Source organism: Pinus tabuliformis, chromosome X, assembly GCF_031772625.1.
Source record: "Pinus tabuliformis cultivar Carrire ecotype Pingquan chromosome X, CPIR1, whole genome shotgun sequence".
Taxonomy (NCBI): domain Eukaryota; kingdom Viridiplantae; phylum Streptophyta; class Pinopsida; order Pinales; family Pinaceae; genus Pinus; species Pinus tabuliformis.
Window position 1 is genome coordinate 543,203,872 of NC_142308.1, and position 24,262 is coordinate 543,228,133.

Sequence of the window (24,262 nt, forward strand, 5' to 3'; positions counted from 1 at the left end):
AAACATAAGGAAGCTCAATTCTTTTTCTTCTACCTTTGGATGTAGGCACAGAAATAAAATAGCCAGCTCTACTTCCTTTCAGCCTAGCTGAGCCATGAGGTTCTACTGCAGCTAAAAAGACATTCCCTAATATACAATCAACAGGGATGTCTGCTATGGCAAACTTCATATATACACAGTGGGTATCAAAACACAGTGAGGCTCTAGGAATTTCATATTTGAGTTTCTTGTTTCCTAGACCTACAACTTCTCTTTCAGCAGATACCCAATACTTAGCTGGGACATTCCTGATGTTAAGAATATTAATATCTGCACCAGAATCTAATAATGCAGTCATGTAAAAGATTTGGCCTTGGATACAGATTTTTACCTTAACATGATGTTGCTGATAGGTGATGGTGAACAACCTCATATCTTTGAAGCCAAAATTTGGGTCTTGTCTTCCTTCAGCAACTTGAATTTCCTGATTATAAGCCGTTGTGTTCCAGGAGTCTTCTTCTTTTTCTTCTTTAATTTCCTTGCCTTTCTGAATTTCTGCAATTTGAGCTTTGATTGCAGAAATTTCTGCTTTGAGATGGTGGATTTCACCACTCACTTCTCCCAAAGTTAGGGATCTTACTTTTCCTGGTTTCTGGTGATGCATTTGGAAGGATTTAGTATTCCTTTCATAAGATGCATCGACAAACAAAGGCTTCTTACCTGATTCTTTTGAAGCTTTGGATTTAAGCTGGTCTGTAAATGCTTCTATCAGGCGATTTTTCATGTCTCCTTCCTCCATTGTCCTTATATGAGATAGGATCTTCATTTCTGCTTCTTCTTCAGCGGATGCCATTAGGACTTTTTCTTTAGGAGGCTTCGTTCTTTCTTCTTCTTCACTGGAGCTGTACAAAAATTCAGAATCATTTTCATAAAAAATATGACAAGCACATTCTTCTGAATTGGAGCAAGAACATTCAGATGAATCAGAATCAGAATACTGGCCCATATTAACTTGAAATTCTTCTTCTGATGTAGTGCTAAAAGAATCAAGGGATGATTCTTCTAATTGGTGTTGCTGGGCTGAGTCTTTGATAATAAGGTTTGGGCACCTTTCTGTAACATGGGTCTTTGATTTGCATCTCAAGCAAAAGATTGGTCCTGAATGTTCTTTCTTAACCTGTTTAGCTTTCTGAGCATAAACAACTGTCTTTTTCCCCCTATTAAGCCTTGATTCTTCCCCTTGGGGACATCTTGAAGATGTATGTCCATTTTGGCCACATAACCAGCAAGTGATTTTGTTCCATTTCTCTTGCTTGGTTGTATGTAAATGAATATCAGAGGGATTATAATAATGGGTTTTTGGAACATATCTGTAGTAACTCTTCTTATTTCTTTGGTTTTTATCCTTTGTAAAATACTTTCTTTTATGCTGAGGATAATTTCTTCTATTTTTGTGGAAAGTTTCTTTAAACTCTTGTTTGGCTCTTTTTCTAGATTTTCTCTTTTTGACCAATGGGTCATCTATTGTCAGTCCATATTTGCTGCAAATGGACTTTTTATCTGGCAATCTGGACAATTTTTCTAGAGATTTGTTAACCTTTGAGCTGGTACAAAGACTCACCAGCGTCTTTGTAATATGGGAATAAATTTCACCCCATGTATAGGACTCAAAAGGTAACTGAAAGATTTCTTGCAATCTAATGTAGTCAACAAATCTAGAAGGTAATGCAGCAAGATATACCTGCTTCCATAACAAGTTCTTGGAATCTTTTACTTCATAGATTCGCTGCATCCAATCTCTGTGAAAATCATCAAATTGAGACATCTTATGGCATTTGAGGTTCATTAGAATAACCTCATGCTTGTTGGCTATTTCTGTCTCACTGCCACACCAATGTTCCAGAATCATTGATGTGAGTGCACCAATCATATTGCTTGTAACAGTACCATCTGAATTGTGAATGACATCTCCTTTCTCATCTTTGAGAACTTCTGCTTCCATGGTTTCAATGAGTTTAGGAGAAGATTCAGTCTCCCACCACCTGAGGAGAGTACCTGTAAAACATTGTATAATGGTTCTGCAAGCATCTATTTCTGACTTACCTCTGAGACACATGAGTTTGTATTCAGTATACATTAAATCAATCATCTGGCGAATTTGGCCAATGCTCATGTTGTCTATGTTCCACTCTCTGTGGGAATCAGGGAAGAAAGTATGGGCTTCAGGCATTTTCCCTTTCCCTTCAATGTCAGGAGCAGAATATCTGGAGAATCTATGTTCTAGAGGCTCATAGATTGGGAATATTTGTGTTTCTTGAGTTTTCTGTTCCTTTTCTTCTATCTCTGGTTCCTTAAATAAGGAAGCAATATTTATATGTTCTGACTCATCAAGTCCTGAAGTAGTTTCTTTGGGGAACAACAGAGGGAATTTATTTATGTTCCTCATAGAATTCTCAATCTTTATATTTCTTTTTACTAGGAAAGAATTTGGAACTGGCTTTTCAACCTTTGTAATCTGCATCTTTTCAAATTTTTCATTCAAGCCAGTGAGGAGTGTCTTAGTTACATCAATATGTCCAACTAAGTTTTCTCCTACTTCTTCAATCTTATTTAATGACTCTCTAGTGTAGGAACGAGTCATGCTGGAATCAAACTGTAAATTATTCAAACAAGTATTTACACTGTACAACATCTACTTGCTTTTTTACATCTTCTGCCTTTGCCACATTCATTTCTAGACCTTTAATAGCAATATTAGTCCAGTTTAATTGTTCACTGGCCTTCTGGATTCTCCCGTCAATTCCTAAGGCATTGTCATCTTTTTGGACCAGAGGGATGGCTTTGGCTGCATTTGTTCTTTCCCCTAAAATAATTCCTTTATAAGGAGGAAAAGTAGTAGGAGTTTCTACTGTGGATCCATCAATTGCAGTCCATCCATGTTTATCTGTTGTACTGTTTGAAGTAGTACTAGTGAAAACATTTATAGGAGCAGCTTTATCTTTCCATGAGTAGAAAGATATCCAAACATTATTTACTTCCATATAATGTTTCCAATCGGTTGCTAATTTTCTTTTTTGTCTTGGGCAATATCCTTGGTCAAATTCTTCTGCTTGAGGATTTGTATACAAATCCCAGTTTATCATCTCTTTCATCCACTTTGCACTGATTTCTGATTTTAAACATCCATCCATAAGTGCAAAGAACTTATGCATTTCCATGACTGCAGGCTTTTTACAGTCAGAAGGAATCTGTTTGAATCTACATTCTGGAATCAGTTCTGATTGCTCTAGTTTCCCTATCCCATATTTCGGTTTTGCAGGTCTCATTAAGCAAATCATTTTAGTAAGCCTAGGGTCCTCTTCTTCTATCGTATGGATCATGAGAACATGGTCTGAATCCAGCTCTGGCTCATGTGGGAAAGGAATATCAGAACACTTAGGATTCGGGCATGAGCTGATAGAAGTAGAAGGAGGAGCAATGCCAGTTCGGGGATTATGATGCAGATGGATATTTTGTTCGGCTAAAGTGATCGAATTTATGATATGTGTACAATCTGGACATTTTACTTCTAAGGAAGAAAAATTTACAAGCTGGGCTAATTCATAAAGCTGATTATGTCTACAAGAAGAAGATGATGAACAGGCGGTATCAACAGTGGAAGGATCTCTGTAATATTTTGAAGATTTACAAGCAGCATCAATTCTGCGGCGATCAATAGTTGATCTGCGGGGAAAAGATATGACTGCATTTGAAGCATTCTCAGTAATATTTGCAGAAGTGATATTTCGGGGTACATGAGGCCTGGAGTAGTTGACTACCCAGTGTTCTGGGAACTGCAGATCTTCCCATTTGATTAATAAATGTTCAACCTTTTGGTTCTTGGGATCTGTTTTAACCACAATACTTGATTTGGAATCCCTACTGGGTGTATGACGTATTGTAGGCCATAAAGTATTGGTATGTCTAAAATAGGCTTTAGTCTGTATGGCTATATTGTTCCTCTTTTTCTTCATATCAAAACCCATGGTTTGAATTTGCAGCTGTAAGATATCTTCAATGGTTTCATCAAACACATATATGGAGAAATTTGGAAAACAATCGAAATATACAGGGCCATCAGACAAAGGGGCTACTATCCCACCAATTATGGAATCTGTATACCTATTGTGCGTTAAATCTCTCACAGTAGCAAGCACAAAAGTTTCTAATCCTTTATGAACTAAAGGATTGATTCCAACCCGAATACATCCAAGATGCAAATAATTTGTCTTTAATCTTTTTGCTTCTGCTTGTAAAGCTTTAGGATTTAGCAATGGTATAGTCTGAATACTATCAGAGTTTTCCTGGACTTGACTGACAGATTCTTTAATGCTTATTCTGGAAGCAGCAATTAAATGAAAAGGGGCTAAATCACTATAGACTTCAGAGGGGGTTATAGCTGGTAACTCCCATCGGGCAGAGGGCTGAGTTTCCTCATAAGTAAGTTCAACAGAGTTTAATGTTCTACTTGAACTATTTGCAAACATATCTTTAAGAGGATTTTCTACTGCTTGGGAATCTTTTTCTTCAAGCTCTCGGAATGAAACAGATTTTCTGAAAGACTCCATTCTTCCTTAAAAGAGTATAGATCTGAGTACCAACCTTTAGAACTAGACGTTACTGGCTCCGATACCAATTTCTTGCACTTGTTTAGTCTACATTTTGTATGTAGTTGGATGTACAATCTATTCGGATATAAAATTAATTTTTTTTTTTAACAAAGTCGGTTACTTATATATTATAAAAAGCCAGCAATACTGAATTCGATTACATAGGGGAAAAGGATCTGAAAGCTGAGGGTCAAAAACGGGTTCGCAGACCCGTATTCCTCAATGCTTCTTTTGGTTAAACAGAAAACAAAATGAAGACGTCTGTACTGTCTAACGAAGGAACCGCCTATCCATTTAAATTTACATTGCATATCTATTAAGGGAGGTGTTGAGTGACTGAGTCATCCTGATGCCTTGCGCTTGCCTTGGTTGAAGTTTCGGCCTGGTAACTCTGAGTGAGAGAGCGAATGTGATGAATGGCTGCCTCCAAATGGCTGCATCTATCTTGAAGAGCTTCGGTCTCGTTCTTCCTTTTGTCTAGCTTTTTTCTCTTAGAATTCCTATCTGCATGGTAGTCATCCGCCAGCTCCTTGAGTTGTTTTGTGAGGCTGTTTATCATAATCGTATGGGCCTTGCACATGGTGCAGTCCCTATTATTGAAGATTCTGTCCAGAACGATGCCGGGTTGGGCCTGAGCGGGAGGATTGTTTTGCTGCTCGGCCATTTCAGTGATTAAAGGACCAGTGTTGGAGATAAGAGGGGGCCCGATAAGAGCTGAGGGCGAGGGTATTAGAAGAGGATAAGCAATGGCGTAGAGGTTCTAGGTTGGAGAATATAAGATCAAAGGGCTCAGGGGGCTGAGATGAGAGAGCTGGGGAAGATTTCTAAAAGCTCTGCAGAGAATGGAACACAGAGAGTTAGTTATAATAAAACCCACAGAGCAAGAGACAGAGTTTACCAAGATCCGGATGTAGGCTTGATCCCGCTGCGAGCTGTTGGAGGTCACACGAAGCCAACTTTTAAAGAGAACAACAGTATTAAGCCTTGCAAGATTGCGGGCGTTGAGGTTTCTGAGATCTGAGGTGCCATTTAAAGAGAGCGGGAGGCTTCTCCTGATGCCGGTCCGATGCATGGATCCCGACACGTGATTTGAGGTGATTTCTCTGCCGCCCAGAATCATGTGAGAGAGATGATTTCGGTCTCCCCTCCAGAGATTGGCTGCGCGAGTCAGGATAAAAAACATGATTAAACTTAGCTTGCTGATATGGATCATATTTTGTTGACAGAAAATGGATCCTTGGTACCGAGTTATGCAGTCGAGATGGGTTGAGAGGCGGAATGAAGAGTTCGAGGGATATCTGAGATGATGATCCTCCTGTCTGAGTTGACTGTTGTCCTGTATTGAGGCGATGTGTGGGATCTTTTTATGGGATATCCTTACCATATACATTGTCATTCTCTCTTATCTGACCTGGCTGCCTACCTGTGGCTTTATTTGCTTGCTCATCCGCCTCCCTGTTGTTCTCCCTCAGAATATGCTTGAACGAGACCTCTCCCAGCTGCCTAATGTTTTCCTTTATCCTAGTTTTGATATTATTCAATGCCATCTGCTTGAAGTCTCTCCCTGATGTCATGGCCGCAATGATGATTGCAGAATCGCCCAAAATAAGAAGGTTCTGAAGGCCTAATTTCCGAGAGATAGAGGTTCCCAGCAGAAGGCTATACGCCTCTGCCTTGTTATTGGTCATGGTGCCTAAACCCCATTCATAAGATACTATAACTTTCCCTTGAGGATCTTTAATGATCCCACCCGCTCCAGCTTGACCAGGATTATTCTTGGAAGCTCCATCGAACTGGAGGACAGGTCTCCTTTGGTTCTGAATCCACTGGGTGACTTCTTCTTTTGTCCCACGAAGTTTCCAATCCGGGTTGCCTTTCCAGATGCTTGGGTTTTTCGAAGGAGTTGTCCCATACTTAAATTTGCCCATCCACTCTTTTATTTTTGCATCAGACGAGTCCATGTCCACCTGAGTTATACCATTAGCCTCGATAGTTTCTGAGATTAGTGCAGTTGTTTTTGCAATGGTGCTGACTATGCTTGGTTTTTCATTGTTGAATATACATTTATTCCGGGAGATCCAAATCTGCCAGCAAAGATTTGGGGGAATGCTGTTCCAGAGCCTTGTTGCTAGGGTCTTGCCTTTTTTTCTCTGAGGTAGGAGTTTCCCCCAGTTTTTCTGAAGAAGAGTGATTTGGTTTGGCAACTCACCTGTGTCTAAGGGACTGGTGAGGTGCTTCCAACAAGTTTTGGCGAACGGGCACTCTATGAAAATGTGTATGCTGCTTTCCTCCGCTGCCTTGCACATGCAACAAATAGAGGGACCTTGTATGCCTTTCTTCTTAAGGTTCTCCGCAGTGAGGATTTTGCCATGGAGTAGGGTCCAGTTGAACAGTTTCACCTTTGGTATACTTTCAATTCTCCATGCAACTTTGTGTAGGGGCCATGTATTGACTGCTGAGGTATTTTGAAGAGCTTTGTAACCTTCTTTCACCGTGTATCTTCCACCATTAGGATCCCAAACAAAATTATCCTCAATCTGTTTGTTGGTGGGAGCTGCGCCTGTAAGGGAGGTCTTGAGCTCGGCCCATAGGTTTGCAAGGTCCGAGGGCAGGTTAAAGGATCTCCACCCTATCCAAGAGTTGTTCTCCCAAAGAGAGATATCAAAGAGGGTTTTGAGTTTTGCCTCAGTCATCCACCTCTGGAGGGGCCTGAAATTGAGGAGGGATTCCCTTTCATTTGACCCCATTATCCTGTCCTTCCAAATATTAATCTCCTTACCATTACCCGGTACCCTTGATATATAGGATTTGAATTGAGGGAGCATTTTTTTAATCAGTTTCCACATAGGCGTACCCTGCCTATCCATGATGGTTTCAGTGAGGATGTTGCTATTTACCCCGCTCAGGTACTTCTTCTTAATGGCTTCTGTCCACCAGGTTCCTCTTTCGTTGAGAATTCGCCAGATTAGCTTGAAGCCCATGGCCATGTTTGCTAGTCTTGGGATTCTGATTCCGAGTCCACCCTTCTCTAGAGGAAGAGTGACCTTATCCCACTTTACCAGACTAAACTTTTTTGAATTTTGCTTTCCTCCTTGCCACAGGAAACCTCTGATTATCAGCTCCATGTGTTTGTGGATGCTAGCCGGGGCTAAAGTGGTTGCAAATTGATATATTGGGAGAGCTGTGAGAATGGCTTTGATTAGTATTGTTCTGCCCGCCAAGTTTAGCCAGTATACTCCCCAGCTTTGCAGTTTGCCTCTCAATTTTTCAATCAGCTTGACCCAAATCTCTGATTTTAAAGTTTCTTTTGCTAGAGGTAGCCCTAGGTACATAAAGTAAGTCCAATTCCTTTGAGCCGGGATTTCCATTATTGTGGAAATTCTCTGAATTATATGTCTGGGGACGTTCCAAGTATAAATCATGCATTTATGGTTATTTAGCTTGCCTCCAGAGGCTTGCAAAAAAAGGTCTAGAGCTTTTTTGAATCTCCGGGCCATGAGACTTGAGGCACCTCCTATTAATAAAGTGTCATCTGCAAACAGGGAGTGATTGATCCCTTTGACACCTCTTGCTATTTCAACCCCTGTTATTTCCTTTGTCCTTCGCATATTCTCCAGCTGTAGGCTGAGAGTTTCCGCCATGATAATATAGAGGAAGGGGGAAAGAGGGCACCCCTGTCTCAATCCTCTCGTGCTTTTGAAAGCCTTGCTGGGCCTGCCATTTATAAGGGGGGCCGTCCAATTGTCTGATATGCATTCCATGATCTTGTTGATGAAGAGCTCAGATATCCCGAATTCTTTTAGGACTACCTGGAGGAATGCATGATTCACCCGGTCAAATGCATTTGCCATGTCAAGCTTAATGATCATACCCCTTTCGTTTCTTGATATGCTGCTCTGAATAGCCTCCTGGATAAGGATGACATTATCAGAGATTTGCCTCCTGGGAACGAAGCCACCTTGGTTCTCTGAGATGAGGGAGGGGAGCAGATTTTTGAGTCTGTTTGCTAGGATCTTGGTTATGATCTTGTAGGAGACATTACAAAGGGATATGGGGCGGAATCTATCAAAGGATTGGGGATTAGGGTCTTTGGGAATAAGGGCCAGATGGGAGGATTTCATACCACTGCCCATTTTGCATTTAGCGAAGAAGTTTTTAGCCACCCTGATGTAGTCCTTCTTTATGATATCCCAATGAGTCTTATAAAAGTCCACTGTGAAGCCATCGGGCCCCGGAGCCTTGTCCGAGGCCATACTGTATATTGACCCTTCGATTTCTTCCACCGTGAGCTCTTTGTCCAGTTCAGCGTTCTGTTCTTCTGAGATTTTGTTTTTCAAATTTTTGAAGAAGTCCAGGTTGAGCATGTGATGCGGATCAGCGGTTAAGAGGTTTTGGAAGTGCTGAGTTGCTGCCTCCCTAATCTCCTCTTGATCTTTTATCTCTACACCTTCCACTGCTATTTTTTCGATATTGTTTCCAGCTCTTCTTAGTTTCAGGCTGTTATGGAAAAAGGATGTGTTGCGGTCTCCCGATTTGAGCCATAGGCATCTTGATTTTTGCCTTTGCTCCTCTTCCTCTTTTCTATTCTGCTTGTACATCTCCTTGTACAATTCATTTTCTTTTGCTTGGTCTTCCTCCGTTTCTTGTCTGGTTTCCTTTTCTAGATTCCATAGTGTTAGTTTTGCTTGGAGTTCAGATTTCTTTTTACTTTCTTCTTTTGCTTTGTCTCTTGCCTAATTTTTGATTGCAATCCGTAGGAGCTTGAGCTTGGTTTCCCATATGAAGTGAGGGGAGCCTAATATATCAGTTGCCCACTGCGCTTTTATCAGAGGTTTGAAGTCCTCGCATTTGTCCCAGGCTCTGTTGTATTTAAACGGGAGCGGACCCATATTCCTCCCCTTATCCATTTTCAGTGCCACTGGTTTATGATCTGAGATATACCCTTGAATGATGAAGCTTTGGATGCTTGTGAAATTAGCCACTATTGTCTCTTGGACCAGAATGCGATCCAGCCTTTCTTTTATGTTGTTCCTTCCTGTTCGCTTATTTGACCATGTGAAGCGCCCATTCTGAGGCTGTATGTCCACCAGATTATGAGCTTGAATGATTTCTTCGAGGGCATCTCTTGAGGGATCTGCCAAGAAATTCCCTCCTATCTTTTCTTCTGCATTTCTGATTAGGTTCATATCTCCTCCCAGGCAGATGTTTATTCTTTGGGCGTCCATTAGATCAGATGAGATTGACTCCCAACAAATGGCTTTTTCTCTGTAGTGAGGGGGGGCGTACACATTGTAAATAGTGTATTCTTCTGTTGCTGCTATGTTTTGTATGTCTGTTCTGATCCACCATCTACTTTGCCTGTAGTCTTTGAGCTTCCATTTGTTCTTATCCCAGAGCGTCCCTAAGCCTCCTGAGGCTCCTGCTGCACTTACTGCTGTTCCCTCATATATGTTGCTTTTTTTCAAACTGCTTTGGAATTCCTGCTCGGTGATTTTGGTCTCCTGGAGAAGGAGGATGTCCGGATGTTCTGATTTTAGTAGGTCTCGGACTGCATTTACTTTAAGGGAGGAGCCCATCCCCCTACAATTCCAAGAGACCAGATTCATCATTTATGTTTTGTGTGGGCCCCGCCTTTCTCTTTCGTTCTCTCCCCGCTTCCTTTAGATTTGTCTAGGAATGTATCCATTGGTTGTTGGGTCCCTGTGGCCATCTCTTTGGCAGCTGTCTCATCCCTTATTTCTTTATTGGATTTTCTTCCCACTTTTCTTGGAGGGTCGATGGAAGAGCTAGTTTCCTTAGACTTGTTTCTAGTTAAGATTCTTTCTGCTGTTGGAGGAGGAGAGGTTGGGTGAGGAGATTCAGGAGGAACAAAGGTGGCTCTTGGTGAAGGAGGGGGGGAAGGGGGTTCTTCAGTGGACAGGGTTTCGAAAGGGTTGGAGGATGAGAGGAAAGGAGGGCCAGATCCGGAGGGATGAGAAGGGGAGGGTGGGGTTTCTGGAGGAGGTTTAGAGATATTCGATGGAGGAGGGTTTGATTTCTTTTTCTTGACTGTTTCCCATGCTTCTTCCGGAGCTTCAGTGTTAGTTTCAGAAACATTTAACTTAGATTTAGTACATCGGTTTGCAAAATGCCCATATTCATGACATACCTTGCACTTGAACAGTAGTTGCTCGTAGTCCACTTGCTGTATGTGCGTCCACTGGTCGACTTTGAGCTTGATTGCTTATGGCAGCCCCTTTCCCAGATCAACTTCCACACAGATCCTTGCGCATGCGTGCATATTCTCTTTTGGTTCCGATCGATCGATGTATTTGCCCACTGCGTTTCCAATGGCTTTTACCGATTCGTCACCCCAGCAGTGGAGTGGCAGGTGCGGGAGGCGGACCCAAACAAGAACAGCATTGGGGACGTCCATCTCTGGGTCAAAATCCGGGGTCCATCTGTTCAAATAGAGGCCTCTAGTGTCCATGAAGTAAGGACCATTTCTGAAAACGAGGTTCCGATCCTCCGTTGTTTCGAAGAGGAAAGTGAAAAACCCTCTTCCACAGAACCTTATTGCTATCTTTCCTTGAACCATCGAGTTCCAGTTCCTTTCTACCCATCGTTGAACTGTGCGAGGAGAGGGCCATAGTCCTGTAAACTGGCCAACCAGGCCCCGGTTAGCTAAGGCTACTGCAGCTCTCCTCGGGAGGGCGGGAGGGAGCGAGACTTCCGGTATTTCATCTAGCTTTTTGATGAATCTTGATGTTGTAGGTCTGATTCTTTCTGCAGAGTTCTCTGGAATAAGAGAGGCAAAGGACTTTTCGAGATCCTCGGGTTCCGTATGAGGTGGATCCATTGAAGGCGATGCTTCTGCACCTCTGGCTCTCCTGCGGAGGCGCCAGAGGGAGGGAGAGCCCTAGAAGCAGCGCTGCCAGGCGCAAACGCTCAGAGGGGAAGGGATCAGCAGGCAGACAAGGCAGAGGCCCCGGAAAAGAAGGAGGGCAGATGCCCCGATCTGAGAGAGGGCAAGAGGCCCTGGGCAGAGGGCAGGCGCCGCCGAGCAGCAGCGCTGCCAGACACAGGCCCGCGGGGAAGGTTCAGGAGGGAGCCATGGAGGACTCCGGGGCTCAAATGCGCGCTCTCTCAATAGATGTTGTCGGATATAAAATTAATTATCGATTTATTTATTTATTAATAAATAAATGATTTGTGATGTATATTTCTTAAAAAGCTGGGTAATGATTTTATAAAATGATATATGTTTTTTATAATGAATTTATTCATATATTTATATTTATTTAAGATAAAAAACAACTTTTTTTTTGTCGTCTATATATTTATTTTACTTGTTGATTGTTTCTAATTTCTAAAATTTCTTAAATTTATTGTTTGATTTATAGTTTTATATATGTAATTTTTTTGAAATGGAAGAGTATATATTATTTAGGTTCAAAGTGTTGTTATGGTGATTATGGTGCTTTTTTCAGTGGTTGTGATTTTCTATATGTTGGAGTCCAATGCTAGCCTAACTTTTGAGAGTTGGGGAGTTTTTTTGGTTCTAGTTTGTATAGACATGATCATATTCGATGGGAGTGAAAGATGTAGTAATTTGTTATATGTGTTGAAAGAGGGGTGAAAGAATATAATTATATGGAGGGGTGTTCCCCATTATCCAATTTATTACTCAGAGGGAATCACCATAAATGTGGAGATGGGAAATGTTTTTTCCAAGGCTAGTTGAAGTATTAATTATAGAAATTTTCAAAGTGGATTGATAGATAGAAAGAACTTTGAGCGCTCTTTTTATATTTGTTGGGATATGGAGGATAAAAAATATTAGGATTTTCGAACACATCGTCCTTGATGTGTGGCTTTCTGTTTTGAAGATTTTGGATTTCTTTCGAGAGATAGGGCCATGAAGGCCGAAGCTGCCTAGGAGAACATGTTCTTGTAAGGTAATTGGGTCATCAACGCTCGTTGGTTTTTTTGATGGGGCTACATCAGAAGGAGCATGTGGGGGTGAAGCATATATAATTCTAAATCCTGGATAGTCTATCATTTTAGCTGGTTTTGAGGTTACAGATCTAATAGTAGAGTTGAAACGTTAGCACTTTGGGTGTTTTGTGGTGTGCTACATGGTTGGAAATTGAGGAGATTGTGATTCCTGGGGACTCCAAAATGGTTATTAGAGTGGACAGGTTGACATTCAAATTGATTTGTGTTTTTTAATTGAACCTTGAGATAGCCAAGTAAATTTAGGAAAGTTCATAAAATTAGGTATAAAATTATAGAAACATATATCATTAATTTTGTTTTTTGGTATATTAAATTCCAATACATATATGACTTAAATATCATGTTATGACTAAGCTATTGTACATGATCTCAAGAGAAATAAAATTGAATAAAACTTATTTGTTGTTTACTAGACATCTTTTAAAATTGAATTTAAAACTTATTTCAATCCTATAATTTGTGTTTTTTAATTCAACCATGATATATTTTAGTTCATTTTAAGTATCAAAGTGACTTGCATCATAGTAAGATTATACTTATTTTCTTAGTCTATGAAACTAGAAATCAAAATTGTTATATTTTTTAATAAAATTTATACTATATAGATTTTGTTTTTTAAACTAGCGAAATAATTAACAGATCCATAAATTGAAATTTAATGAACATCCATAAAAAAGATTAATAAAAATCCATAAACTAAAATAATGAATGTATCAATAAACTGTCCATATGAAAATATATACAAATTACAAATGTTACATGAACATCCATAAACTAAAATAATAAACATCCATAAATTGAAATAATGTTCATGTACATCCATAAATTGTCCATGTATGAAAATATACAAATTTTGTATCACATGTGAATGTGCCCTATGAAATTGGCTTGAAAATATACAAACTATTCACTCTAAGTACCACCAGAACTCCTATGTGAGTTCTGTTGCATAGAGTAATCGTCCATAATCCGATACTGCGATATAACACATTCCAATTCAAACTAATTACATCATTATTTGTACAAAATAAACAATCTAGACATAAATGATTTTGAACCACATTTAATTACATATATAAATCTACTAACCTCACTCGAGTCCAAATGCAAGCCATATAGGATGGGGGTATGATGAATCTAGGTTTGGCGCTCCCTTGCCTGTGGATCAAAGATTGGGGCTTGCATCAATGAACCCACATTGTCAAATGCCTCTATACCCAACATCCCACTCATGCATCCACATAACTGCGACATCGATAACACTCTGCGTATGGCCCTATGTACACAATGGCAAGGACAAATTATAATTAGTCTACAAATTAATTAACATGCATGTAACTTGAAAAAAGAAAATGTTGAAATATTAGGAATAAAATGTTTACCTCAATTGTTGGTCCATGTGGCTGTACATAGTGACTCTCCTCCACATGAGTGTTATGAGGTGGAGGTGGAGGAGAATCCATGGAAACATGCATTAGTGGAGGCTGGTCTGATTGATCAACTGCCCTCTTAGATGACCTGATAAGCTCATCCATTTAGTTGGGTTGTGTCTACATGTTATCATGAAATTATTAATATAAATGCAATCTAATAAGAACTAAATCAATATAAACAATTACGTAAAATTTGATGATAAGAGTCAACAGTTTCATACATATGTACTCGGTTTGTGTCATGTGGGTCATGCACCCTCCAAGTGTCACAGATGGCATCACAGCACACATACATATGACAAATGCTGGTCAACGGGTAGACTTGAAAGATATAAATCATCATATAATGGAACTAGTACGTCACGAGGCAACAATGGTGGTATGCTCATCTCTCCATGCAGTGTGACTTGTGCATTGGCCAATGTTACCTGCACACTATCTGCAATGGTATCCTTGGTCTTAGCACTGAGTTGTGACGACTCCTCTAGCTTTGTCAGCAATACCACACTCTGAGAGGATAGTGGCAACAATCTCGGAGGTGGTGGTACATGCCCAGGGTCCCTATGAGCCCTGTCACGATCGTAGGTACGTCCCTTGCTGGGTCCATAAAACTCAGATTTGGCATCGGTGTAATCTAACCTTATATGTAGAATGAACTCTACATATATATGCTTTGCAAAGTAAAGGGGCACTTGGTCATGGTGGGGGAACTGGCCCCAAGCTCCAATGAATTGATCATAAACAAAAGGGGCCACATCAACATTCTTAAAACATATGAGTGGCATCAGACCTCGATGTCTAGCATGATGCTCCAGAGGGATGTCATACAACTCCCCACGAACATCAATGTGCTTTCTGGTGTCTTTCAACACCTCCCAAGTATGTGGGCCTCTAACCTCCTGCCTCATAATTCTCTGTATGAAATGTAGGAGGCAGCTTTATGGGCCCGCCCTCTGGTATGTCTCGATCAACCTATAGATGATATCCAGTGTCAAAGACAAACTATGCCTAGTAGGCAAACTGGTAGATATTTTACCTAGCTCTCATGTGATCCATTTATGTTGGGCCGTAACATCCCCTAGTGTGATACTAACTGTAGCATCGTCCCACAAAAGGATAGATGTTGTACTTGTGATCCTCAGCTTCACCTTGCCGAGGGTTTGTAAATCATAAACGTAATTTAACATATATATAACAAATTAGAAGCATAATAACATATAAATTGAATTCAAACGCATCAATTGAAGATGATTTAAAAATTAAAGACAATTTCATGACAAAAACACAAAGTTTAAAGAGGATTTAAAAATACACCTATAGTTGGTGAAGATGTTTGATTATCTGTAGGTGAAGTTGTCTGACTACCTATAGAGCCAAGATCTACGAGTGGAACACACTGGTTGGGATACATGATCTATCACGAGCCTAACCATGTACAACAGACGCCCCCCCCGCACTTCGACGACCTGCGGTTGGGGAGTGTATAAGAGATGGCTCATATTACATATAATACATATGAACTAATCCAAAAAAACATTGATTAAACTATTACATATGATACATATAAACTAATCCAAGAAAAAAATGTTGAGTTAGAAAGAAGGTTGACAAGAAAATCATTTCTACACTCAAGTAGAATAATCTAGCATGAAGTCCTAAATTATAGAGTTTTTTTTTTGATAATTTATCAACCAAAGTATTGAGTTCCATGTAAACACAATCGAAAGAAGTGATCAAATCTAACTTCACAATTTTTCACATTTCTAAGTAATGCATTTTATTCATAGAGCATAAATATGTAAATATATATGTTAAAAATTGAAACGAACTTAATTGCAAAACTAATAAAATTTCATGCCAACAAAATACTCCATTAGACTTTAAGTTCTTATAATGTTTGACTGTGACACATGACATGTACTAGGTGCAAGCACATGAAAACAATGTTAATGGTACAACACACTATATAATGAAATAATATGGTACAAATTAAAAAGAGTCAAAATGTTTTTATTCACTTTAAATGCACTTTTCATCATGGATTTAATATATCTATCAATGATGCGTTGTTGAAACTTAAACTTATATATATATATATATATATATATATATATATATGTTATATTAAATAGTTATGCTAGGGTACATGTTATAATGTTATTTAATGGTGAATTTCTTGGTGAATTTCATATTTTTGTGTGTGGTTTTCATGGTTTTGTATGGTGGGTGTTAAAATTAGTTAACTAAGCAATGAAATACACAAAATATTGCGGAAACACAAATAAATAGACACATAAAACAAGAGAGACATAGATATGCGTGGTTCACCAAATTTGGGCTACGTCCACAAAGAGAAACAATTAGTCCTTCATTTTATATTATCCAGCAACCTACATCAAATCAGTTGTAAATTATTCTTCGCTCTCACACAACCTCCTCCCTATCTCTCGCTCAAAATAATAAAAAAAATACCCAGCCACAATACAATTCCCTCATATAAACCAATGATTGCCTTCTAGGGAAAAAACTCTAAACTAACATAACTTCTACTGTCAGATCATCTGCCTAATATTTTACAAGGCAAAATTTCATTTATTTTTAGTTTTGGGGGTGCTTCCCCCAAACCCCACTGGGGTGGGGGGTCATAAAGTCGTCGTCACCCCCCCTAGACCCCTCTGATGACGATTAAATGGGTAGAATTTCTGCCACGATAGGAATAGGGATCTAGTGCCACTGAAACAAAAATCTCTGAAAAATCAAAAAGATAATCAGGCTCCACACCTAACAATGGGTTTTCATTTCAAATTAATTTTTTTTTGCAAGAAAAAATAATTTAAATAGAGAAAAAATGATAGGAAACATACCTTGGCATGTAGATAATGGTTGGTTTAATCTTTGGAAATGTTGGTGGGGTCGTTGCGCCATCTCCCGAATGTCGGTCGAGTAGTTAAAAGCCTCGTTCGAGCTGTCATTTGCCTTGCAGTCTACAAAAATGACTTGGAAAACAACGACCACGACTTCTAACACCAAATAAAGGCTCGATCAAGGTCCTTTGTTAACTTGGGTTACATAGGAGCTCGATCGAGGGTTAGTAGTCACAAATCAAAGGTTGAGATTAATATCAAGAGTATTTATGACCTTTTTGTCTTTTTAATTAAATTGATTAATTAAAAAAATGTAATATGAACATGTGCCATATACAATGACTTATGATTTTTTAAGCATGTGGTATTGACAATCCACTGTGGTAACTCATAATATTATAATAAAATTGATTTACAAATTAATAATTTTCGCGATAAAATAAAATAAAATTCTATAATTAAAAATATCATTTTAGATTTAACAATAAATTAAAATAAAATTAATAATTTAATTTATTGTAATATTTTTTTATACATTTTGATAACATGACATGTCAAGTATTTTACCCCATTTAATTTTCTAATTAAAAATACAACTTGGATATGATGTAAACATGGACGAAAAGCTTCTGTCTGCGGCACAATCTTTGTAAAAATTACTGACATAATTCAAACACTCCAAGAATCTCTGAAGCTGATTCTTGTCTATAATAACATCTGGAAATTTGTCAGCGAACTCAAGCACATGCTTCTATAGAGAGATTTGGCCATTTGATATAGTATGGCCAAGAAATTTGATAGTAGTTTGAAAAACTTCTATCTTTTTCTTGCTTAAAAGAAGATCATTATGCTTCACCAACCATTTGAATGTATGCACATGCTTGAAATGTTCTTGGAAAAAATTAGAACATCATCAATGTATACTATGAGCCAATCAAAATATGGCTTAAAATTTTTATCCATTACCTTCTGAAATTTTGATGGAGCATTCTTTAAACCAAAAGGCATGATATTCCACTCATAGTGGCCTGCCAGAATACTGAAAGCAGTTTTGAACTTATCTTTTTCTGAGATAGCAACTTGCCAAAACCCTGGCTTCAAATCAAATTTGCTCCAGCTATCCTACCCATTAAGTCTCCTTTGTGAGGAATTGGATAGGTGTCATATGCCAAAACAGAATTCAAAGGTTTGTAATTTATTACCAGCCTTGGAATACCTCTGATTTGTTCTAATCTTCCTGGCTTTAGATGAGTGACTTATTTACCAATCCAGAAGCAGAGCAGTTTGGCCTTAGTCATACTATTGAGGAGAAGATTAAATTATCTGAAGATTGGAAACATTATATGGAAGTCACAAATTCTTGGATTTCCTTTTATGAATGGAAGAAAAATGTTTCCCCTAAAGTTGTGTTGACAGGATCATCCTCTTCATCATCCACCAAACATGCTTGGACTGCTTTAGATGTCAGTAGAGTAGAGACTCCATCTAATTTTTCTCCCTATAAAGGGATTATCATCAAAGAAAATCAAAATGCAGCAAAGGCAATTCCTTTGGTTCAAAGGGATGATAATGCATTAGGCATAGATGGAAGTTGAAGAAGTTCGTCTTCAACATTCTTTTCCAAGACTTCAAGCTTATCTCGAATCCGAGGATTCTCTTCTTTCATCTGATTCAACCTGTATAAGGTAAGCAAGAGCTTCCCTTCGCATTCTTCCAAACCTGCGATGCCTTGTCATTCAGCTTGGCCCAAGCACTAAGCTTCTCCTCTGCTAAACCTGTTTCACCATTCACCAGCTTCACCAAGTTCCCTGCAACCATGAACCAACCCTTGTTCCACTTGTATGTGAAACCAACTTCCTTCACCTACAAGTACCTATTTCCACTGTCATCAATTGTCAAGCTTCTTCAACCCTGAATCAGCTTTAATACCATCTGCACTTCATCACGAGCCACCTGGCTCTGATACAAATTGTCATGCCCCTAGGCCGACGATAGTCTTTCAACCACTCTTGACGAGGTGCGGCATCACCGAACACTTTCTTTTCACCAATACTTATGTTCATGGACTATGCCTAACCATTAGTCATGTTTTAGCCACATGAAGAATTGGCTAAGTGCCCGACATGACTCATGGACAGATTGAGGAGGGCACACACTTGAGTTGCTTGGGTGGACTTCTCATGGATGAGACCAAGAGATAGTCTTGGTGGAACCTTTAGTGGGAGAGCTATGATGGAGAGACTCATGTGATGATGATATGGTTGGGTGACTGAGTTCACTAGACCGAAGATTGCAGACTTGGATGAGGATGACCGATTGTTGTGATGGGTCTACTTGGTTGGACTACATGGGCAACTTAGTCATGGACATCAGGTTGGAGACATGGAGCATGGCAGTCTTATGCAGGGACATTAGGCAGGAGCACTTGTAGAGGTGTCACTTATGGGCATCCAATGAGGAGTGCCAAGGCAGGGATGTTATGCAGGTGGATTTGCTGGTGTGACATGGAGATGTTTTGGTTATGAGACGATGACGAGGTTGTGCACTCTTGTACAACAAGTCCATGGACTTGGATGGAGTTGTGAGCAGACTATGGAGCATTCCTACTACATAGAGAGCTGAGGCATCTTGCAGAGACCTTTGGGCCGAGACTTGTATGCTTGCTAGAGTGTTGATTGGAGATGAATCATGGAGCTCGTGATGACATGAGGTTGTGACTTTTAGGGAGTTACAACGATGGAGATGCCTTGGTGGCAACACTTGGGCATGGGTTGAGCCGAGACTTAACCACTTTTGACACATAGAAGCTGATTGATATATGATCATGGGTAGCACATGGAGAGATGAGACAGGTGTATACTTGTTTCTATGGCTGACTTGAGGGATGGCACATTACAGATATGATGGAGGTTGCTTCATGGACCTGGATGTGGCACATCGAGAGTCAGATTTTGATGAGATGATCTGTTCACTTTGAGGAGATGGACGTTTTGCAGATGGATGATGATGTTGGATAGAAAACATCATGGACAGCATGTTGCAAATGAGATGGAGACTACTTCATGGACCTGAGCATGGCTTACACTTATAAGGAGATGGGATCTTGATCGAGTTGATGATGTGACGGGATGTTCTGAGAAACAACTGATGGTGGCATGAGGATGTGCATTCTCATGGTTTGAGTGTGACAGTTGGATTAGCTACCCAACTAGTTCAGACATGGGGGACGTCAGTGTACAGAGATGTGTTAGCATTGTGTTGGAGTATCATGGCAGCAGTTCACACAAGGACGACACATGATGAGGTCGACACGATATGTTGCAGGAAGCATGTAGCTTGAGATGGAGGGGCCATCCTTCCATGATGAGGAGCAGCATGTGGAGATTGTAATAGGGTGGTTGATGGTCATGGATTGAGATGATTTCTGATATATGACATACCGATGGGGTGTATGCCTTGGCATGGCGATCTTGGCGACAGATGGTTGCCAGGATGAGATATTGTCGAGGACGATAATGACTTCAAGTGGGGGAGGATGTAAGGACCTGCGGTCCATGCGATGGCCAGGGCGACTCCACCGTGTGAAGGAGACATGAACGAATGCATGAAAAGTGTCTTGGAGACAAGTTTATACGATGTTGGGCGAGTTGAGAGGGCGGTCCCATGAGTTGGGCGGGCTGACCCTCCACTCGGGTGAAGGCAACATGTTGACCGAGTCGGCTTTGGCGTTGGGTGTGGGTTAGCCAGGTGACATAACCCGCCACCCGCCCGTATATATTGGAGGGATTTTGGAGGCAAACGACAATAATTCGGCCAACACGAGTTCGATTGAGGAGTTCTGCAGCGCGTGGATGAGCCCGCACGATGGGCAGAACTTGGGCGAAAAACTCGTGCAGAAAAGTTGGGTGAGAAACTCGAGCGAAAAACTCGTGCAGAAAACTCGGGCGAAAAACTCGGGTGAGGTCGTCGGGCAAAACTCAAGCAAGGTCGTTCAGGCAGAACTCGGGCGAGGTCATTCAGGTAGAACTCAGGCGAGGTCCTAGGGCAAGAAACTCGGGCGAGGTCGTTCGGGTGAACTGGGTGAGGTCGTTTGGGCGAGCCGGGTAAGGTCGTCGGGCGACCCGGGTGAAGTCATTTGGGTGACCCGGGTGAGGTCATTCAGGTGAATCGGGTAAGGTCGTTCGGGCGAACCGGGTGAAGTTGTGTGGCGACCTAGGTGAAGTCGTGTGGCGACTCGGGTGAAGTTGTTCAGGTGAACGAGTTTGGGTGAACGGGTGGATGTGCAGAAAGGCAGCTGGGTGAGGGCGCGCCGTGCACGACAAAACGAAGAATCGTGCGGATGGGCGACTTGGGTAGGGTGTACCGTGCATGACGAAACGGTGGAAACGATGAAGTGTTGGAGTTGTGAACAGAGGTGTGACTCGTGCGGAGGCACCCTTGTGTGGCGACTTGGTTACGACGAGGCGCGCCGAAGTTGGGCAAACAACACAATCATGCAAAGAGGTGAACGAAGGGTTGGTGAGTCGTGCGGCGACCTTGTGGAGGCGTCGACGAGCTTGGCAACCGAGTTTGTCGAAGTTGGAAATTTGGCTGTGTAAATTTGGGGTTTCCCAAGATTTAACTTGTACTTATAAAAGAAGATTATATATATTGATTCGGGCAGACTCATATTGCAGGGAGTTGCCCATCCCTTTATACTATTGTGTATTTCTCTTGTATAATGCTGTTTATGTGAATGTTAAGGGCTTTCACTATATAAAGGACAAAGATAATACTTGGTAATGAAAAATAAACTAAGTATGGAATGTTAGGCGTAGTCTACAATCGTAAGTATTGGTGAAAAGAAAACGGTTGGTAGTGCCGCACCTCACTATAGTGCGGTTGGAAGAGTACCGCCAGTGTAGGAGTGTGACAGGTGGTATCAGAGCCAGGTTCGAGGAGCTGGTGGTGGTGTTGAAGCATTGAAGCCGATACACACCTACACTTCATGACAGGTGGTATTAGAGCTAGTGCTGGGGAGCTGGTGTTGGTGTTGAAGCATTGATACACACCTGCACTTCGTGACAGGTGGTATTAGAGCTGATGATCAGGAATCTGATCAGGTTGATGATGAAGTGCTGATCCCACTGCACTATCGTGACAGGTGGTATCAGAGCCGGTGAAGTGCAAAGGGGATTTGCGGAAGAAGCTGATCCCACTGTCACTTCGTGACAGGTGGTATCAGAGCTAGTGCACGGCACACCCTCACTTGGCCGCACATCCGCACATCCACCCATTCACCCAAACTCATTCACTCGAACAACTTCACCCGAGTCACCACACGACTCCACCTGGGTCGCCACACAACTTCACCCGGTTCGCCCGAACGACCTCACCGGGTCACCACATGACTTCACCCGGCTCGCCGAAACGACTTCACCTGGGTCGCCCAACAACCTCACCAGGGTCGCCCGAACGACTTCACCTGGCTCGCCCGACGACCTCACCCGGCTCGCCCGAATGACCTCACCTGGTTTGCCCGAACGACCTCGCCCGAGTTTCCTGCCTGACGACCTCGCTCCAGTTCTGCCTGAACGACCTCGCTCGAGTTCTGCCTGAACAACCTCGCCCGAGTCCTGCCCGACAACCTCGCCCAAGTTTTCTACACGAGTTTCCTGCATGAGTTTTTCGCCCGAGTTTTTTGCACAAGTTTTTTCACCCGACTTTTTCACCCGACTTTTCTGCACGAGTTTTTCACCTGAGTTCTGCCCGTCGCGCGGGCTCATCCACGCACTGCAGAACTCCTTTGATCGAACTCGTGATGATCGAATGATGATCGTTTGCCTCCAAACACCCTCCAATATATATGGGCGGGTGGTGGGTTATGTCACCCGGCCGATCCACGCCCAACACCCAAGCCAACTCATTCAACATGTTGCCTTCGCCCGAGTGGAGGGTCGGCCCGCCCAACTCGTGGGACCGTCCTCTCAACTCGCCCAACATCATATAAACTCATCTCTTGGTTGTTCACTTCTCATTTCGCACGTCCTTCACACGGTGGAGTCATCCTACCCATCGAACGAACCGCAGGTCCTTACATCCTCCCCCACTTGAAGTCATTGTCGTCCTCGACAATATCTCATCCTGGCAACCACCTGTCACCAAGATCACCATACCAAGGCATACACCCCATCGGTATGTCATATATCAGAAATCATCTCAATCCATGATCATCAACCACCTTGTCACAATCTCCACATGCTGCTCTCCATCGTGGAAGGCTGGCCCCTCCATCTCAAGCTACATGCCCACTGCAACAATATCGTGTTGACCTCATCATGTATCATCCTTGTGTGAACTACTGCCATGATACTCCAACAAATGCTAACACATCTTTGTACACTGGATCCCCTCATGACTTGAACTAGTTGGGCAGATACTAAACTGCCACGCCCAAACCATGAGAATACACATCCTCATGCCACCATCAGTCGTTTCTCTGAACATCTCATCACATCATCAACTCGATTAAGAATCCATCTCCATACAAGTGTAAGCCATGCTCAGGTCCATGAAGTAGTCTCCATCTCATCTGCAACATGATGTCCATGATGTTTGGTGTCAATGTGCTGCATGAAATCAACCGCATCTATCCCAACATCATCCATCTCCAAAACATCCATCTCCTCAAAGTGAAGAGATCATCTGCTCAAACTCCGACTCTTGACGTGCCACATCCAGGTCCATGAAGCAATCTCCATCATATCTGTATGTGCCATCCCTCAAGTCTGCCATAGAAACAAGTATACACCTGTCTCATCTATCCATGTGCTACCCATGATCATAGATCAATCAGCTCCCATGTGTCAAAAGTGGTTAAGTCTCAACTCAACCCATGCCCAAGTGTTGCCACCAAGGCATCATCCTCATTGTAACTCCAAAAGTCACAACAATCTCATGTCATCATGAGCTCCATGTGTCATCTCCAACCAACATCTTGGCAAGCATATAAGTCTCGGCCCAAAGGTCTCTGCAAGATGCCTCAGCTCTCCATGTAGTAGGAATGCTCCATAACCTACTCACAACTCCATCCAAGTCCATGGCCTTGTTGTACAAGAGTGCACAACCTCTCCATCGGCTCATAAATAAAACATCTCCATGTCACACCAACAAATCTACCTGCACAACATCCCTACCTTAGCACTCCTCATTGGATGCCCATAAGTGACACCTCTACAAGTGCTCCTGCATCATGTCCCTGCATAAGACTGCCGTGCTCCATGTCTCCAACCTGATGTCCATGACTTGTTGCCCATGTAGTCCAACCAAGTAAACCCATCACAACAATCGGTCATCCTCA

At 41.5% G+C, this 24,262-nt stretch overlaps 2 protein-coding genes across 2 annotated transcripts; both read right to left on the reverse strand.

The window, feature by feature from the left end:
• Window positions 1-5,992: 5,992 nt before the first annotated feature.
• LOC149141135 (uncharacterized) lies at window positions 5,993-9,226 on the reverse strand. Its single transcript, XM_089451163.1, has one exon. The coding sequence runs from the start codon at window positions 9,224-9,226 to the stop codon at window positions 5,993-5,995; it is 3,234 nt and encodes a 1,077-aa protein (XP_089307289.1).
• Window positions 9,227-9,361: 135 nt separating this feature from the next.
• LOC149141136 (uncharacterized) lies at window positions 9,362-10,204 on the reverse strand. Its single transcript, XM_089451164.1, has one exon. It carries the CDS (start codon window positions 10,202-10,204, stop codon window positions 9,362-9,364), a length of 843 nt encoding a protein of 280 aa, XP_089307290.1.
• Between the last annotated feature and the right edge of the window lie 14,058 nt (window positions 10,205-24,262).